This window comes from Manduca sexta, chromosome 3 (genome assembly GCF_014839805.1).
Source record: "Manduca sexta isolate Smith_Timp_Sample1 chromosome 3, JHU_Msex_v1.0, whole genome shotgun sequence".
NCBI lineage: Eukaryota > Metazoa > Arthropoda > Insecta > Lepidoptera > Sphingidae > Manduca > Manduca sexta.
Window position 1 is genome coordinate 1528491 of NC_051117.1, and position 18518 is coordinate 1547008.

At 38.6% G+C, this 18518-nt stretch overlaps 2 protein-coding genes across 2 annotated transcripts; both read left to right on the top strand.

Annotated features, from left to right (window-relative positions):
* Positions 1-2408, top strand: LOC119188528 (heat shock protein 83). The gene has a single exon (XM_037438916.1). It carries the CDS (start codon positions 127-129, stop codon positions 2275-2277), a length of 2151 nt encoding a protein of 716 aa, XP_037294813.1. The 5' UTR covers positions 1-126; the 3' UTR covers positions 2278-2408.
* An 11732-nt stretch (positions 2409-14140) lies between these two features.
* LOC115449081 (heat shock protein 68) lies at positions 14141-16399 on the top strand. The gene has a single exon (XM_030176791.2). The coding sequence runs from the start codon at positions 14295-14297 to the stop codon at positions 16194-16196; it is 1902 nt and encodes a 633-aa protein (XP_030032651.1). The 5' UTR covers positions 14141-14294; the 3' UTR covers positions 16197-16399.
* Positions 16400-18518: the final 2119 nt, after the last annotated feature.

The window sequence follows — 18518 nt, forward strand, 5'->3', positions numbered from 1 at the left end:
GGCCGGCGTCATTTGAAAAAGAACAACGAGAGCAGAAGTACTGCGATATCGCTGCGAATCTACAACACGTGTTAACAAAAACCGCGCTAGTCAGTTGTGTTAAGTAATTTGTAATAAGTGAATAAAATGCCTGAAGAGATGGAGACACAGTCCGCGGAGGTTGAGACCTTCGCCTTCCAGGCTGAAATCGCTCAGCTCATGTCACTGATCATCAACACGTTCTACTCGAACAAAGAGATCTTCCTTCGTGAGTTGATTTCAAACTCCTCAGACGCCTTGGACAAGATCCGCTATGAATCTCTCACCGACCCGTCGAAGTTGGACAGCGGTAAGGAGCTGTACATTAAGATCATCCCCAACAAAAGCGAAGGTACGTTGACGATCATCGACACCGGTATTGGTATGACCAAGGCCGACCTCGTGAACAACCTGGGTACCATCGCCAAGTCCGGCACAAAGGCTTTCATGGAGGCTCTGCAGGCGGGCGCTGACATCAGCATGATTGGTCAGTTCGGTGTGGGTTTCTACTCATGCTACCTGGTTGCGGACCGCGTGACCGTCCACTCGAAACACAATGACGATGAACAGTACGTGTGGGAGTCGTCGGCTGGTGGTTCGTTCACCGTTCGCCCAGACCACGGCGAGCCCCTCGGCCGCGGCACAAAGATCGTCCTGCACGTGAAGGAAGACCTAGCCGAGTTCATCGAGGAGCACAAGATCAAGGAGATTGTTAAGAAGCACTCCCAGTTCATCGGTTACCCCATCAAGCTGATGGTTGAGAAGGAACGCGAAAAGGAATTATCTGACGACGAGGCGGAAGAGGAGAAAAAAGAGGAGGCCGAGGATGACAAGCCCAAAATCGAGGATGTGGGTGAGGATGAGGAGGAAGACAAGAAAGACAAGAAGAAGAAGAAAACCATTAAGGAAAAGTACACTGAGGATGAGGAACTGAACAAGACCAAGCCCATCTGGACCAGGAACGCGGACGACATCACACAAGAGGAGTACGGTGACTTCTACAAATCCCTCACTAATGACTGGGAGGACCACCTCGCCGTCAAGCACTTCTCCGTTGAGGGTCAATTGGAGTTCCGTGCTCTCTTGTTCGTACCCCGCCGCGCACCCTTCGACTTGTTCGAGAACAAGAAGCGCAAGAACAACATCAAACTGTACGTGCGCAGGGTGTTCATCATGGACAACTGCGAGGACCTGATCCCCGAGTACCTCAACTTCATCCGTGGTGTCGTTGACAGCGAGGACCTGCCGCTCAACATCTCTCGTGAGATGCTGCAACAAAACAAGATCCTCAAAGTCATCAGGAAGAACCTGGTCAAGAAATGCCTGGAACTGTTCGAGGAGTTGGCCGAGGACAAGGAGAACTACAAGAAGTTCTACGAACAGTTCAGCAAAAACCTGAAGCTGGGCATCCACGAGGACTCTCAGAACAAAGCCAAACTGTCTGACCTGCTCCGCTACCACACATCTGCCTCCGGCGACGAGGCGTGCTCCCTCAAGGAGTACGTGTCGCGTATGAAGGAGAACCAGAAACACATCTACTACATCACTGGCGAGAACCGCGACCAGGTGGCCAACTCTTCGTTCGTGGAGAGGGTCAAGAAGCGCGGCTACGAGGTGGTGTACATGACCGAGCCCATCGATGAATACGTAGTACAGCAGATGAGGGAGTACGACGGCAAGACCTTGGTCTCCGTCACCAAAGAGGGCCTGGAGCTCCCAGAGGACGAAGAAGAAAAGAAGAAGCGCGAGGAGGACAAAGTCAAGTTCGAGGGCCTGTGCAAGGTGATGAAGAACATCCTTGACAACAAAGTGGAGAAGGTGGTCGTCTCCAACAGGCTGGTAGAATCTCCGTGCTGCATCGTTACCGCCCAGTATGGTTGGTCGGCTAACATGGAGCGCATCATGAAGGCACAGGCCCTGCGCGACACATCTACCATGGGCTACATGGCCGCCAAGAAGCACTTGGAGATCAACCCCGACCACTCCATTGTCGAGACGCTCAGGCAGAAGGCCGAGGCTGACAAGAACGACAAGGCTGTGAAGGATCTCGTGATCTTGCTGTACGAGACTGCTCTGCTGTCGTCTGGCTTCACCCTGGACGAGCCGCAGGTGCACGCGTCGCGCATCTACCGCATGATCAAGCTGGGTCTGGGCATCGACGAGGACGAGCCCGTGCAGGCCGAGGAGTCCAGCGCCGGCGACGTGCCGCCACTCGAGGGTGACGCCGACGACGCGTCGCGCATGGAGGAGGTCGATTAAATGTTTCCCGCCTATTCTGTAGCCATGTTGTAATGGTTTTTGTGATTGTTTTGTGCACTGGTGTACAGCCAAAGACTGATTTAGTTCAAAGAATTCCATTATCAATAAATGGTATTAATTAAATTAATCGATTTACTTGTTTTATTTCCCTTGTGTACATACATAGAAATTACATTACTCACCACACTTCAATTCATATTGCTAATCTATCGACACATAGCTTCAATGTGACACACTATTCACAATATCTGATTCTTTAGTTATCAGCCCCACAAAATTACACGAGTAAAACAAAAACTAATTGCTGAACCCTTTGATAAAATCATATTGCATTTGTTTCTTATTAGGTATTTATTAGTTTCACAAAGTGGAACATTAATTATTACATAATGAGATACATCAGTTAGGTACGGGGGGGGTAGAATACACAAGTTATAAGTTTAAATTATTAATATTGATTAGCTATACTTAGGTATATAGTATAGTGAAAATAGAACGCGGGAGGGGGTTCCAATGTCACACTGACAAATCGCACGCCCCATGAAAATGGGCTTTTGGGTACCTATTAGGTAGGGCTCTACCAAATGTATAGCCCCACAACACCCTTATCAAATAATTTTGTGGTCTGTGGTGGACACCTATTATTAAACCCGCGTCGTGAATAATCAGACATTACTGTAATATATTCTAAACAACTGATCACGGCCACACCCAACAGTTCAAAACCACAGTAAATTATCAATATGTGACTGACATCGACAATAGCTGCGGAACTCTAATTAATGTACAATTTAGTACTTTACAAAACCTAACTCTTGGTACCAGGTACATATAGATTTTTAAATTTCTTTACGCACAAAGATCTTCATACAAGTTGGATGATGAAATAAGGAAGCTAGTTACCTAATGGTATAGCCAATAATTTGTGATAAAAATCTGACGCTTAGCAGTAGAGCCACATAAAACTTTGGTTTCTAGTTTCTACGCCAAACGCCTCGCATTCAAGATCTACTTACCCCACAGAATATAGGAACCTTTTTCATATTATGTTTTTTAATATCCATTATCTACTCGGTAATTTAAATCTCCTCACATGCTTGAATTACGACTAAAATACAAACATAAAAATCTAAATGTATGAAGATTTTGCAATTTTAAACCCTAATAGTATCCAAACTGCTAATGGTCCCATAGTCTTTTGATTCTTTAATAAGCAACAGGATAGATTAGTATTTTTATTTACATAAATTGCCGGTTTGTCTTGACTATAAAATTCAAAATCTGTGGATGTAGATCTTAACGTCTTTAAAAGCGATAGATGAGTAGTCTTACAAAAGTTACTTTTTTAATACGGGCACGGTTAATTGACCCCACCTTATGGTAAGTGGAGTGGGGTCCAGTAAAACGTCGACTGACGAGAGATGACAACCCCTCGGCAGTTGACGTAATTATGCCGGCCTGTTGGAACCGGATATACACAGGCTGATCCCAAAACGCGACACACTTATATGGGCCACTATGGCGGGTTTTAATACCTTGCGTACGGTGGTCCCTATCCGTGCGAATATAAAATATATTCTACCACCAGTTTTCTTGTAGCAACAGCGGTTTAGGTAGATGCCCTTGCTCCGTCTCAAAAATTCACCAGTTTAATCAAAGCTAATATGAATCATACACGCTGAGAAATAAATTTAGTTCATCCTACTTAGATTATCGGTAAAATTACATATAACTTTTATGACTCATTTTAATCCTGATCACACCTTTATTTCGTACTAGCTTCCGCCCGCAGCTTCGCCCGCGTGGATTTCGGACTTCAAAAATGGAGGAGGTGCTCAATTTGTCGGGATGTTTTTTTAATGTATGGTGGTATGCAGGTGGTCCGATTGTCCGGTCAGGGTCTGATGATGGGAACCTGGTGAAATCGAAGGAACTTTTAACCATTAAGGTTGCACACGCGACGGGAGCTTAAAAATGGAGTAACTTCTCCCGTTTTCCCAACATTTCCCTTCACTGCTCTGCTCCTATTAATCGTAGCGTGATGAAAAGTATAGGTACTATAACCAGCTCAGGAGTATGAAAAATAATTGTACCAAGTTTCGTTAAAATCCGTCGAGTAGTTTTTGTTTCTATAACGGTTATACAGACAGACAGACAGACAGACAGACAGACAAAAATTTTACTAATTGCATTTTTGGCGTCAGTATCGATCCCTAATCACCCCATGATAGTTATTTTGGAAATATATTTCATGTACAGAATTGACCTCTCTACACATTAATTATAAGTATTGATTAAATTGATCTCTTCCTTATTCACTACTGAACAGTACCTTCGACTTCCTATGTAATCCTAGTATACGGGGAACATTGAATGCTTGGTGTAGTCGGCATATAACTTTCTATAAATTACTAACTAGTTCGTAACTTAATGATTCTACTATATTTCACGTTAGCTGTAAATGCTGGGCTGAGGTGTCAGAGTCGATCCCCGAATCAGTAGTTTGCAAACGGTAAATTACAAGCTCGCCCTTAATTTTAAGAGACTAATATACTTAGTTGCCGAAAATTTTGTGTATTTACACTTCTGCGTATCCCTAAAAAGGAAAATAGGCATAACGATGTATGTAAATTATAGTTTAATTACTAAATTAAATTCACTAGAATATTGCATTTTTTTTAAGTAAGTATGGTGGGAAATAAAATATTAATTTTAATTTTCAGCACATTTAATCCACTGATTTGCAGCTAGCAGCGGGCCCAGTTTGGAACCCGCGGTGTGCTTTCGGTTCATAATTAGTGTACCTATTTAATTGTATACAGTACTTAATTCCAAAAATAGCGTAAGACTATAATAGACAGACATAGACTTCATTCGTATTTTTCTAATGACTCAAAAAATAGGCTCGATATCACACCTATTATTGAATTTCGATGCTACTACAGCATTATTTGACTTAAATATCGTATCAATGGTGAAGAGTTTAAACAATATTGTACTTATATAGGTATAAAAATATTTTGCCTAAAGCTGCCTCAATATTCTGATAGGAAAAACGCAGTTTGATCTGATGCAAGCGCGGACCACACCCCGCTTGTATTGATCCCTAACCGTCTGGTCGTATTATGTATGTTGCCGAACGGGACGGGCGGAAGGTCGGATGCAAAATCAATAACACTGCATCGCTGTCTGGCAAAGGGGAGACAGCATGCAGACTAAAGTTGTACACGTTACTAATATTTTAATTAGTTTATTGCTTTGTCTGACTATAGTTCTAGCTAGTTGAATGTTTTCTGGAAAAAGGTAATAGAACAATAAGATAAAATGAATCATTTTATTTGGGTGGGAAATGAATTGTTCAAGGACATAATATTTTTATGGGTGACAAAATGATCGGGTTGTTCAGTGATTATAAAATAAGTGGCAAATGTAACGCCTGCCGATAAACAATAGCAATATCATCTGTAGGTAACTGTTTGAGCAGTGCACCGTGAACGGCACTACACGCTAAAAGCATAAAACACGTCGTCTTTTAAAATAAATACAATACTAAATAATAATGTAAGTTATGTTTTGGGGGAATATTTTAATCCTGAATTCAAAACATTAATTACCTTTGTTTAAAATACAGCACGTTATCTTTAAAGAATTAATTGTGAAAATAATTTATCATTGTTATGTAGCGCAATTACTTTTCATAAAATATTTTTCCAACTAAGTACCTTACTAGGTAGGTATATGAATACAGTAATTTAATAATCGGTAAGTTTCTTCGTTTGTTATTCATAAAGTAATAACACTAGTTAAATTGTCCTAAGATGTACACTGTTGCGTGGCCGCAGATTGACAAATTGGCAGTACTTAGCTAGACGTTTTCTTGCATACGAAATGCGGGCCCCAAACAGTTGTCGTCCTTGAAATATTAGTCTTGTAAAGGACATTTTTATTAATAATACTTACCCCATTCAAAAAGGAGAACGGAATAAACAAGCTTATTCAGAAATTCACCCTAACTTTAACAGACAAACCAGTTATAATGTCCGGAATTTGCAATTTTATTTCTTTAGGATTTTTAAAATCTATGTGTTGTCTAATTGAAGTACTTGCTATTCGTAAGAAAACGTTGTGTAAAAATCGCTATATTTAGCGTAAAACCCATAAATACAAAACCACAAAAATATCACTCTAAATAAAATTATTCCATAGCACTAGGGAATGCGGTATTGTTACTCTCCAATGTTACAATTTTTCTACGGGATCTCGCAAGTTTGCAAGATTCAAGTGCAGTTTAAACTGCGTATATCATAGCGGGCTTAAAGGCCGACTCCTTCATTTTGCAAACAATTGTTTATCGTCTGTGAATCCTACGAGTATAGAAGAAGAATGAGCTGTTAAAAAACGGGGATTTAGTTTGCATACTTAATGAGTCTTCCATCGGATAAAACCAGCTTGACAAAAGTTTCATCTGGGTGACAAATTTAGGTAGGTAAACCTATTTGTTTGATTACCAAACCAATTCTTATTACTTTTAATCACTTATTAAGACTGAAATTATAACCTGATGTTTTTTTAAAGAATCTGGTACCTCTCCCTGTAAAATTATTATTACTTTAGAAGTGACGCATTCTTCGAATGACGCAGAATTTTCTCGAACACGCTGTTCCTTATCGTTTAATCACGCTAATATTTGGTTTTGCCGCAAACGTTCTATAGTGTTTAGATTTCCGTAGTTTTTGCAAGTAAGTATTAAAACTTATAATGGGAAGAGCAGGTAGCTCGCTTGAGGGTAACACCACGTCTACCATGACCTTCAGTTAAACCACCTAAGGGCCAGTGTTGCAAATGTCATTTTGAAACTTTATTTGAAAATATATTTTAGTTTTTTGATAAAAAACGATGTTTTGTCCTATTGTGCTCAGTAATGGCTATAATATAAAAAAATAAAACAAAGAATATAAATATACTTACATTTTCTACGTGGCAACAAAAATACTAGAAACTACACAAAAAATATGCTTACAATAATATGATTGAAAATATTTTTTTTTTAATCCGCAAGGAATCTTTCCTGTTAGTAAAATCGTCCTTACTGTCTATTGCTCGCGGCTTTGCCCACTTGAAAATGTTTTGCCGGAATAAAAAGTAGCCTATAGCATTCGGGGTAATGTGGCTTCCTGTCAGTGAAAACAAATTCAAAATCGGTTTAGTAGTTACTGAGATTAGCGCGTTCAAACAAAGACACTTTTCAGGTTTATACATTAGTATAGATCTGGACAAAGATTAGCCATCTATAAGTATTCTACAAAATATACCATATAATTCTTCACATAAAATCGTTCAATACTATTTACCAATCCATAAACTGGATGTCAATGACATGAATTATGCTTACTGTTGTTGTATTCACATGTTAATTGGAACGTCTTATATTTTGGAGGACAAAAACATTACACAACGCCAGCATGTCTAAAGAAGTAAAAGAAATATTTGTTGTCGCGTTTAACCGTCCCATATGGGTAGACTATCGCTTTTGCTAGAATATAAAGCCGATTGTATGAGTTATCGAAACGAAAATCATTTTTTTATTTATCGTTAATGAACCCAAAAACTCAGTGGGTTAAGAAACTAAGTTCACAGCCTTTATGAGTCAGAGGTGACGAAGCGAAAAATCTGTCTAATTTTATCACTTGTATTGGGTTAATATATTCACAAAATACACGTGTTAATTGTTATGAGTCATTAACAATATAAACTGTAATAAAATGGATGCATACGTAAATTGTTAAAATCATTACCCTTCCTCGCTTCGTCGTAGTCGGGTAAATAACACAAAACAGTTCAAAAGAAATACAATTATTTTTCACAAAATATGATGTACTTATATATTATAATACAAAGACCTTCAACCATTGTACTTAATTTGTATTGTATTTAAATCTAATTTTTAGTTTCCTTGTTTCGACCATTATCGTGTTATAAATTAAATGTTATTTATATTTATGTTTATTTATTGCTATACAGACATTGTAATGAAGTCTGGAACCTTCTATGTAGTTATGGTAATATGAAATCTATCTACTCACACAGCGTCAGTTCCCTACGACAAAACGCGTGGATTGCGGATTCTTCAATGATATCGCTAAATAACTAAGTATTATATTATACAATGTTACCTTGATATTACCAGTATAGAAAACTTTAGGTATACATATTTGCGTATCCTATTATTTACCAAAGAGTATAGACTTTGTGGATGACTGGATGATGATTCCATATTGCTGAAGACGGGCCATGGTCCACCACGCTGACTTAGTGCGGGCAGACTTCACATATTATTATCTTCGAGGTTCTTATGGAGAATTCTCAGATATATAAATCCTCACGATGATTCCCATCACAGTTACAGCATAAGATAATTGATAATCAATCTATTTTTAAAGTAATTTAGTGCTTAAGTATTGTTAATAATGATTGTGTTGTGTATTATGCGTTTTGTTAAATAAAATCAGATGTGTCTGCCATGGGTTTTCATGACCTTCGTCTCAGCAGTCCGATCCATTGCGAACTAGCGTAGCATGTGTATATTAGTAAATTATGACCACATCCCAGTCCCTAAACATCCAAAATGCAATAATCTATGATCCTTTCTCAAGCTTCATAAAGAATATCTTTTCTAATGATATTCAATACTTAATTAAATGTTGTGTTGTCTCTATGCGTGTGTTGCAGTATGGGGACTGACTGTGGAGTCTATTCTAGAATGGTCTCTAATGTGTGGGTTGCGGCGGGAGACCTTATCATAGTTTGTCCTGTGTTTTATACATACGTGATAAGTTCTGACTTATTTACTAAATGAATTATTTTAAAAATGAAAAATACTTTATTTAAATTTAAATATTGACGGGTCATTATAATTTATGTAAACCCCTCGAGTAGGTGTCATAAGTGCGTTTGGTATAAAAATGGGAGTGGACGAAAAAAATAAGCTTTATTGATCAAATTAAAACCGGGAATACATGTGGAACTGTTATTAATCATTTCACCTTTCACTGAGGAGAAAAAGTCTTTCAATTGATTAATAATTATTTACAAACAAAATCACGAAACTGACCGCCATACCTAATACACAACCAGAGTAGCAGCCTAAAATAGAGACATGGGAAAAGCTACGTAATTTTTTTTATATAATAATATTTCATATAATGCCTTTGATAATTTTTATGAAATTCACCGTAAATATTAAATACATGCTTTGAGAAATTGCTGAAAGCGCCATCTGTGTAGCTAACTAATATTTATTATTGGACAGCTATGCATATATAGATGGCGTAATTTTTATAGGTGTGGCCTGTACCCGAAATTATTGCAGCTACTCGACAATAGATGGCGTTATTAACTATTTATTAAAAAAAGCGCAATAAATTATTATTATGCTTCTTATAGAATGACAGGTTTAATTTTATGACGTTTATTTGTGGCTACGTTCATAATAACCAAAATAAACACTAGCATATCGACGTAATATGCCCAGACCGAGAACATTCCACAATTTTCGCCAGTGAGATGACCCAGTTTTGTGGCATTTAGGGACAAGATCAATATCATGGCGAGCCGCCTGCCTTTACCACGCAGTTCTAGTAAAATGGAAAATGCGAGAAAGTTCTAAACACGATTCATGCTACCTTTGGCATTTACGGCTGTAAGCTGAAATTTTTAATTTTAGTTTTGCACTTTCTTCGTTCTGGAAAGTGAACAATCTAAATATTTTTTAAATAAGTATCAAAAATGCCGTTAACAAAGTTCAAAGTTTCAATACAATATACCTATCTAACTTGCTATCTCAACTGAGAGTAATTAGACATCAATGTGAGAGGTGTCTTGTTTCCATAAATGAACTTTAGGTGAAATCTATATACTTACTTACTATATTCTTATCTTTCTATAGGTAATTATAGAATTATAACTTATTACGATACAATATGATTTTAGTTACGTCTTTAATCTATCCACCTTATTGCTCATAAATTATTCCTCTTCCATGCTACTGTTCTATATCATCAAGATTGTTTCTCTATGAAGTTTGTGGTGACCGATAAGCTTGTAGCTCCATTTGAACTATGGAATCTTATCAATTTCCAAGTGCCTAAGAACTCTTGAAATACAAGAGTCCTTGCACGTCGTAGTACTTAATACGTAGTAGGTACTAATTAGATAATTAGGACAGATTCTACGTAAAACAACGCTCAATAATACTTTTTAACTAAGTACTTAAGTACATAATGAAATTGGCAAATGAAGCTAATACATAAATCCTTGTATTATTCACGTGTGGTTTGTATTGAACGGGAAATGTTCTGGTATGGTCATGATTGCAGGTAAAGCTTTTGTTCGCGCGCATAATACTACAATGCAGCAAATTAAAGTGTTGTATGGTTTCTAGATGTTTCGCTTGACAAACCATGGCAAATTCATGTACTTAATAATGAATGTTATATCTTGATTATTTAAACGAATGATTGGCATTATTACTAAGTTTCTATTGGATTAGATTTACAAATTGGACAATACAGATTTGTATTATCGTTTTAGTTGTATCGTGGATATTATTTAAATCAAAAATTAAATAAATAACTCTTGCTTGCAGCTTCGGTCTCATGGAGGAGTTTTGCCGGTATAGAAGTCCCGCTATACATTTTCTTGGGATAAAAGAATAGTCTAGTATAGACTTTGTTTTTCTGACTCTTCTACCTATGTATATATTATCAAAACTATATGTATGTATGCCCGTAGACGTTACATGGGAACCTGATCATAAGTAAACTTGTTCCAAAATGGAACCAGGATAATAAATGTAGCTATCCGGCCCATTACAGTCCACACCTAGCCAGTCCCGGACCTTGAATTTTTTCAAGACAGGGCAAAATTTGAAAATTGACCACCCACCTATATTTTTACCTTTGTCATCTTCATCACAATTTTGCGCCCCACGGCAAATAATTTTAGTATTGCATGTACTGGATGTCTCAGTAGTCAAAGTTGCATTAATGATTAGTTACGTATTCGTCTGCCAAGTTTGAATTCGCCGCCCAGGGCATGGGCCCCGGCTATCCCTCTTATAGATCCGGGGCTGCACCTAGCCTAAAATATGCACGTAGTTTATACCTAAATACGTAGCTGGATATGTATACTTATACAATTATATTTTTGGACGCTACTCTAAAATTGCTGCAAGGTGATAAATGCCGGAATTTGATGTTTCGTTTCACGCAAATTACTTATCTACCTACTAAAAATAGTGACGTGATGTCGTTGGTGATATTTTTATTCACTGGAAAATTCTCTACAAAATGCACGTTTTTCTCTAGCTTATATTATTATAACTTGCTTCTTGAGTTATAGTTGATCTTATGAGAGTACCATTGGAACCATATACTTAAGTATTGAAAAAATCCTATTTAGAAACATGCCAATTAACATGTTACATAAACTCACGCTTTTACTCATTGAGAGGTAAGCAGAGACGACGATAGATGGTTAGCCTGACGACATAATATGGCCTATGGGACATGCCTCCAACCCTAATTATGTATTTTATAATTAATTATTTATTATTGGAAAATCTCACTTTCGAGCCTCGAACCCAGGAACTCGCCGCAGGACTTATACTACCAGTTACCACTAGGGGCAATAACGCAATAATGAATAACATTGTATTAAAATTTAAAAACACGTGTATTCATTGTGACAAAACACCAATTTACAATTAATTGGTTACTATGTAAATTATCATATCTGAAAATTGCTAATTTTCCCTTTTTTAGCGTTTCGTTATCTAGTATTTCGTATACAAAAAACACATCAAAAAAAGATAGAATAGTTTACTAATAAATGGATAAGCCATCCATTTATAGCTTAAAATGTTTTTATTCGTCATTGTTTATAGCTAGGTTTTATATTTTGCGCATTCGGGTGCAGAGTGCAATCGATCAATACAATGAGTCATGCGCCGTAACATTAAACGATGCATTCCACGCAGTCTGGAAATATCCGCGGGAACAATTGATAATAAATGGTAAATTAATTACAAGGTTTTATGCTTTTTCCAAACTTTTATATATATGCTTATTTATACAGTAATTAAGTATGTGAGGTTAAAATGTCTAAAATTCTAAAGTTGATATTCCGGATTTCATTTGAATATTGAAAAAATACATCTATAGTATCAGAATCCAAAGCCTGGACTGACTGTTTTTGGGTTCAGGGTATTCGCTATCTACGTGAGTCTTGGGAAATGGAAAAATACTTATGTATTTAAGTATAAAAAAGAAAACCACGTATACATAATACAATATAAATTAGGCAGGAATGTAATAAATATCTTTAAGTACTTAAACGATTTAAAGATTTAATATTAAGAAAGTTCATAATACTTAATTGAACTATTTACTAAGTAAGTAGGTAAGTATATAAAAATATAGTCTAATTATAAAAAAAAATTCTAGCGAAGAAAAAACCTAGATTAAAAGATGCAGAAAAGTCTGGCATTTACAAATATGTACAACTTATATTGGATATATTTTAAGTTTCGACATGATCGACTTTCGTCGTAACACCTTCATTGAATAATGTATAACATTGCATAATGAAGATCAAGAAATAATAATATTATAATATTTGTGAGTCATTTGTCTACGGCTTGGCCACCAAAGTTCATCGATCTTCAAGAAAAATATTTTCGTGACGTCACCAAACCCACGCCTGTTTTTGCATTTGATATTAAAAAATCTAGTTACGATGCCAAAATAAGGTCGCGATTCGCGCCATCTTGCCAAAATATTTTGTTTTATGAGACTATGGAAGTCGTTAGTAAACATCCATGTTCACGGGTACAAAAGAAGGGTGGAATTTTCTAGCATTGACCTTCTTTAACCATCCCCAAAAGGGCGCGCATTTAATTTTATAAACAAACCGATTTACTCTCTCTTTCGCGCATTACGTCAGTCACAGCTGTTCGACTGCGTTCCAGACATTTCCTTGAGTGTTGCTAGGCGTATGGTAAAAATCGTGTAATAATAACAATGTTTTTGAATCAAACTTGTTCAATTATAAATAATAAAGTCGTCTTAATTTACAATTTTCCCGTATTTAAGTATTGTATTTTCTTTTTAAAGGTTAGCGCAAAATCAACTTTTACTAGAAATATAATAAGTGTTACTATTTGGTTAAGAAAGTGGATCTAGATCGAAGTTACTTATTGTTACGCTATACGGATTAAAACTTCTATCACTGCAAATTTATTATGCATGTCTTAAAAAAATATTCCTAATCTTAATATATGCATTTTTTGTCGGAATTTAACCCTAATTAGAATATATAAAAAAATAATTAACTAACGTTTAAAACAAATCTTATCTATACATTTATAACAAAATCATATAAGTATTATTCATTTTTGTTGATTAAAGAATTATTAAAAAATAATTCGGAGATAGAAGAATACTATGTATACCACATTTCATAACCTTTTTCCATTTTCTACTCATAATACATGAATGAAATACATTTTAATTTCCGGTTTATTACAAAATGTGTGCTCACTTTTTCCTGAAATTAAGTAAATTCATAGAAAATTAAATAACAATTTCCGACGATTCTCGATTTTTTATGACGCAGTAACATCGGGAGAAAACGAGTAAGCACTATAGTTTTCGTCTCTATCAGCAAGTGCCGCATTCTTATTGGTCGACCTGACTGACCTTCCAGAATGTTCGACCAAAGACCCGTACCGATTGGCCGCGTCGCGCATGTTGTAGAACATTCGCGAATTCTATTCGTTTAATATTTAAGCGCGCGCAGTGCGGCGGGAACTCAGTACAATTTGAAACACAATACGAAGCAGACGAAGACACATCGGTGCGAAACCGAAACGCAAGTTACGCTCTCTGCGAAGTGAAGAATATTTCCAGCGATTTTAAGAGTATTATTTACGGAAGAAAAGTAATCAACACACAATCAAAATGCCAGCAATTGGAATTGACCTCGGTACGACTTACTCGTGCGTCGGCGTGTGGCAGCACAGCAATGTGGAGATCATTGCCAACGACCAGGGCAACAGAACAACACCGTCGTACGTCGCGTTCACGGACACCGAGCGGCTGATCGGTGATGCGGCCAAGAACCAGGTGGCGCTGAACCCCAACAACACAGTGTTCGACGCGAAACGACTGATCGGCAGGAAGTTTGACGACCCAAAGATCCAACAGGATATGAAGCACTGGCCGTTCAAGGTGGTCAGCGACGGCGGCAAGCCCAAGATCCAGGTGGAGTTCAAAGGCGAGATGAAGAGGTTTGCGCCCGAGGAGATCAGCAGCATGGTGCTGACCAAGATGAAGGAGACCGCCGAGGCGTACCTGGGCAGCGCGGTGCGCGATGCGGTCATCACTGTGCCGGCATACTTCAATGACTCACAGCGACAGGCAACCAAGGACGCAGGCGCCATCGCAGGACTGAATGTGCTTCGCATCATTAACGAGCCCACCGCCGCTGCACTCGCGTACGGCCTTGACAAGAACCTGAAGGGCGAGCGGAACGTGCTCATCTTTGACTTGGGCGGCGGCACCTTTGATGTGTCCATCCTGAGCATCGACGAGGGCTCGCTGTTCGAGGTGAAGGCGACGGCGGGTGACACTCACCTAGGCGGCGAGGACTTCGACAACCGACTGGTGAACCACCTCGCCGAGGAGTTCCAGCGCAAGTTCAAGAAGGACCTACGTTCTAACCCTCGCGCTCTCCGGCGTCTACGCACCGCAGCCGAGCGAGCCAAGCGCACGCTCTCCTCCAGCACTGAAGCAACTATCGAGATAGACGCGCTGTACGAGGGCATCGACTTCTACACGCGAGTGTCGCGCGCGCGCTTTGAGGAGCTGAACGCAGACCTGTTCCGCGGCACCCTCGACCCCGTCGAGAAGGCGCTCAAGGACGCCAAGATGGACAAGAGTCAGATCCACGACGTGGTCCTCGTCGGTGGCTCGACGCGCATACCCAAAGTGCAGTCGCTGCTTCAGAACTTCTTCTGCGGCAAGAAGCTGAACCTGTCCATCAACCCGGACGAGGCGGTCGCGTACGGCGCCGCCGTGCAGGCCGCCATTCTGAGCGGCGCCACCGACTCCAAGATCCAGGACGTGCTGCTGGTGGACGTGGCTCCACTGTCGCTCGGAATCGAGACCGCTGGTGGCGTCATGACCAAGATCGTCGAGCGCAACTCCAAGATCCCGTGCAAACAGTCGCAAACGTTCACTACGTACTCTGACAACCAGCCGGCAGTCACCATCCAGGTGTACGAGGGTGAGCGCGCCATGACCAAGGACAACAACCTGCTCGGCACGTTCGACCTGACCGGCATCCCGCCGGCGCCTCGCGGCGTCCCGAAGATCGACGTCACTTTCGACATGGACGCAAACGGTATCCTGAATGTGTCCGCCAAGGAGAACAGCACCGGCCGCTCGAAGAACATCGTGATCAAGAACGACCGCGGGCGACTGTCGCAGGCGGAAATCGAACGCATGCTCGCCGAGGCGGAGAGGTACAAGGAAGAGGACGAGAAGCAGCGGCAGCGCGTGGCGGCACGCAACCAGCTTGAGGCGTACGTGTTCAGCGTGAAGCAGGCGCTCGACGACGCCGGCGACAAGCTCAGCGAGAGCGACAAGAGCACGGCGCGCTCCGCTTGTGATGAGGCGCTACGTTGGCTCGACAACAACACCCTCGCCGAGCAGGAAGAGTACGAACACAAGCTCAAGGACCTGCAGCGCGTCTGCTCACCAGTCATGACGAAGATGCACGGCGGCACCGGTGCTGGGGCCGCGCCAGGAGGGCAACAACACGGCAGAGGTGACGGACCCACCGTCGAAGAGGTCGACTAAACACTCGTCTCACTTGAACATCACACAGCAACATAGTACCTGCAGTTCCTACGTGATTCGAAAGTATGAAAGAATGTATTGTATGCATCTTAATGTAATGTATTATGTTTATAAGACTGATTTAATTTATTGTAACGTAAATGGCAGTACATGATCACCAGTTGGAAAAAAAAATAAAGTAATTACTTAAGGTTATTTAATTATTTTGTAGTTTCATTTATCTACATAACTCTTGTACTTATCCTAATTAATTAAAGTTATTAATTTCAAAATTTCTTAGCTCCAATAGATACAATTTGAAGATTACATCTATTGGATTAAATTTATATATTGAAAATAAAAAGAAATTTTATTGTTTATTCCTTTATATCGGCTAAACATTGTATCATGGGGCTCTACTGGGACTTTGAATTAAATGTTAAAAACCTGTAAATTCAAGGAAACAAATCACCTGTTAAGTACCTACCTAATATAAACAGAGAACATATCCACCAAAAATCTAGTCCAGTAGACTCAACTATCTTTACGTTCTAAAACGATTCTTAGTTGGTATCGCTGGTCACAATATAAAGTAATATAAAATTTTACTACTGCAAGGAAGGTTATTCGTCGTATTTTATGAGGTTTGTTCATAATAAAAGTATTCGCAATTGACTGAATGATTTTGTTCCGATGCGGTGCGCGTACAAATTACGATTCTCGTTAGTTTTAGTGTGATTTTTAGGTCAGGCGCTTAAAAGGTCAATAAAGTCCAACTTCAGTGACCATTCTCCTCATAGTAGCACACCTAATTAATACTTTGATCTGGCATAGTTTTAAGGTATTTGTACGTAGGACGCGAATTCTATAGGAATAATTCAATGAGCTATTTTAATACTCTTATGACATAATTAAAGATGGCGTCGCCAACCTCTATTTTAGTCTAGAGAACATCTACGTTTAAAGATTCGAGGACTATAAATAACACGTTAATGATAACACAAATAGAATTGACGTTATTTTTGTTTATCAAGAAACAATTTCAAAAATAAGGGTACCCTGTTCGTCGTTTTTTTATAGCATAGGCAAAGGCCTTCCCGGCATAGGAAGTAATGCGTCAATTGTTATATGATCTCAATTGCCCATAAACACAATAGAAGAATCACGAGTACGCTGCATCATTGACCTAAGATAGGGTAAAGTTGTTTAAAATATATATAGTATATAGTACTTAATTTTATATTTTCATACATAATTGTTTCTTAAATTATTTTATTAGGTCCACCATCGATTTTCACATTGTTATATTGTGTTATACTAGCTTTTGCTCGTGGCTTCGCCCGAGTGAAGGGATATTTTTTTTTCAACTTACTTGATATGTATCGTTATATTCTGACCAAATTACACAAAATCAGTATCAATTGTAGCCTATGTAGTGTATTTTTATCCTGATGTATAACCAATATAAAAACAATAGAAATAGTAAAGTTTCATCCAAATCCGTTCAGTCGTTTTTTTCGTAAAAGAGGAACAAACATACATACATCCATTCATTCTCACAAACTTTCGCATATTTTTTTTTCCATTTAAAATATTAGTATGGTTATAATTTATTAATAAATATGTATCTTGTGTTAAACTGAAGGTGACAAACCAAGTTATAGCTAAACACAGCTTGCATTGAATTACATTTGGTTATAATTTTAAACTAATTAACGATTACAAAAAATAAAAAATAAAAGTGCAATTAATTTATATAAGAAGTTAAAAAAAGACCACTTATGACATTGAAAACAGCGAACTAATTGTTGGCTGAGAAACGAGGCATTATGGCTTAATTCCCTTGCTGCAATGTTATAATTTAAACTGTGTTTTGTTTTGGCCACTACAATGTATTTTATGGTGTACGTACTTATATTATAATATCCTGCAGTCAAGGTAATAAAGTAATCTTGAAAACAACACGGTTTAAAGTTATAATAATATCAGCCTTGAATTAAATACTGTCATATTATTGGGCACGGGCCTCCTCTACTACTGAGAGGGATTAGGCCTTAGACTACCACGCTGGCCTAGTACGGATCAGTAGACTACACACACCTTAAAAAATTCTATAGAGAATTTCTTAGGTATGCAGGTTTCCTCACGATGTTTTCCTTCACCGTTAAAGCAAGCGATAATTCGCAAAGAATACACACGTCATTTTAGAAAAGTCAGTGATGTGTGCCCGTGGTTTTTGAACCTGCGGACATTCCTTTCGGCAGTCCGTTCAACTTCCATCTAGGCTAGGCTTTTATAAAATTTTATAGGTGCTTAAGTAATTACTATTTTTAATTTCGAGAG

What these genes read in the sequence shown, in the direction of transcription:
- LOC119188528 (XM_037438916.1), top strand. Translation starts at nt 127, where the DNA reads ATGCCTGAAGAGATGGAGACACAGTCCGCGGAGGTTGAGACCTTCGCC.
- LOC115449081 (XM_030176791.2), top strand. Translation starts at nt 14,295, where the DNA reads ATGCCAGCAATTGGAATTGACCTCGGTACGACTTACTCGTGCGTCGGC.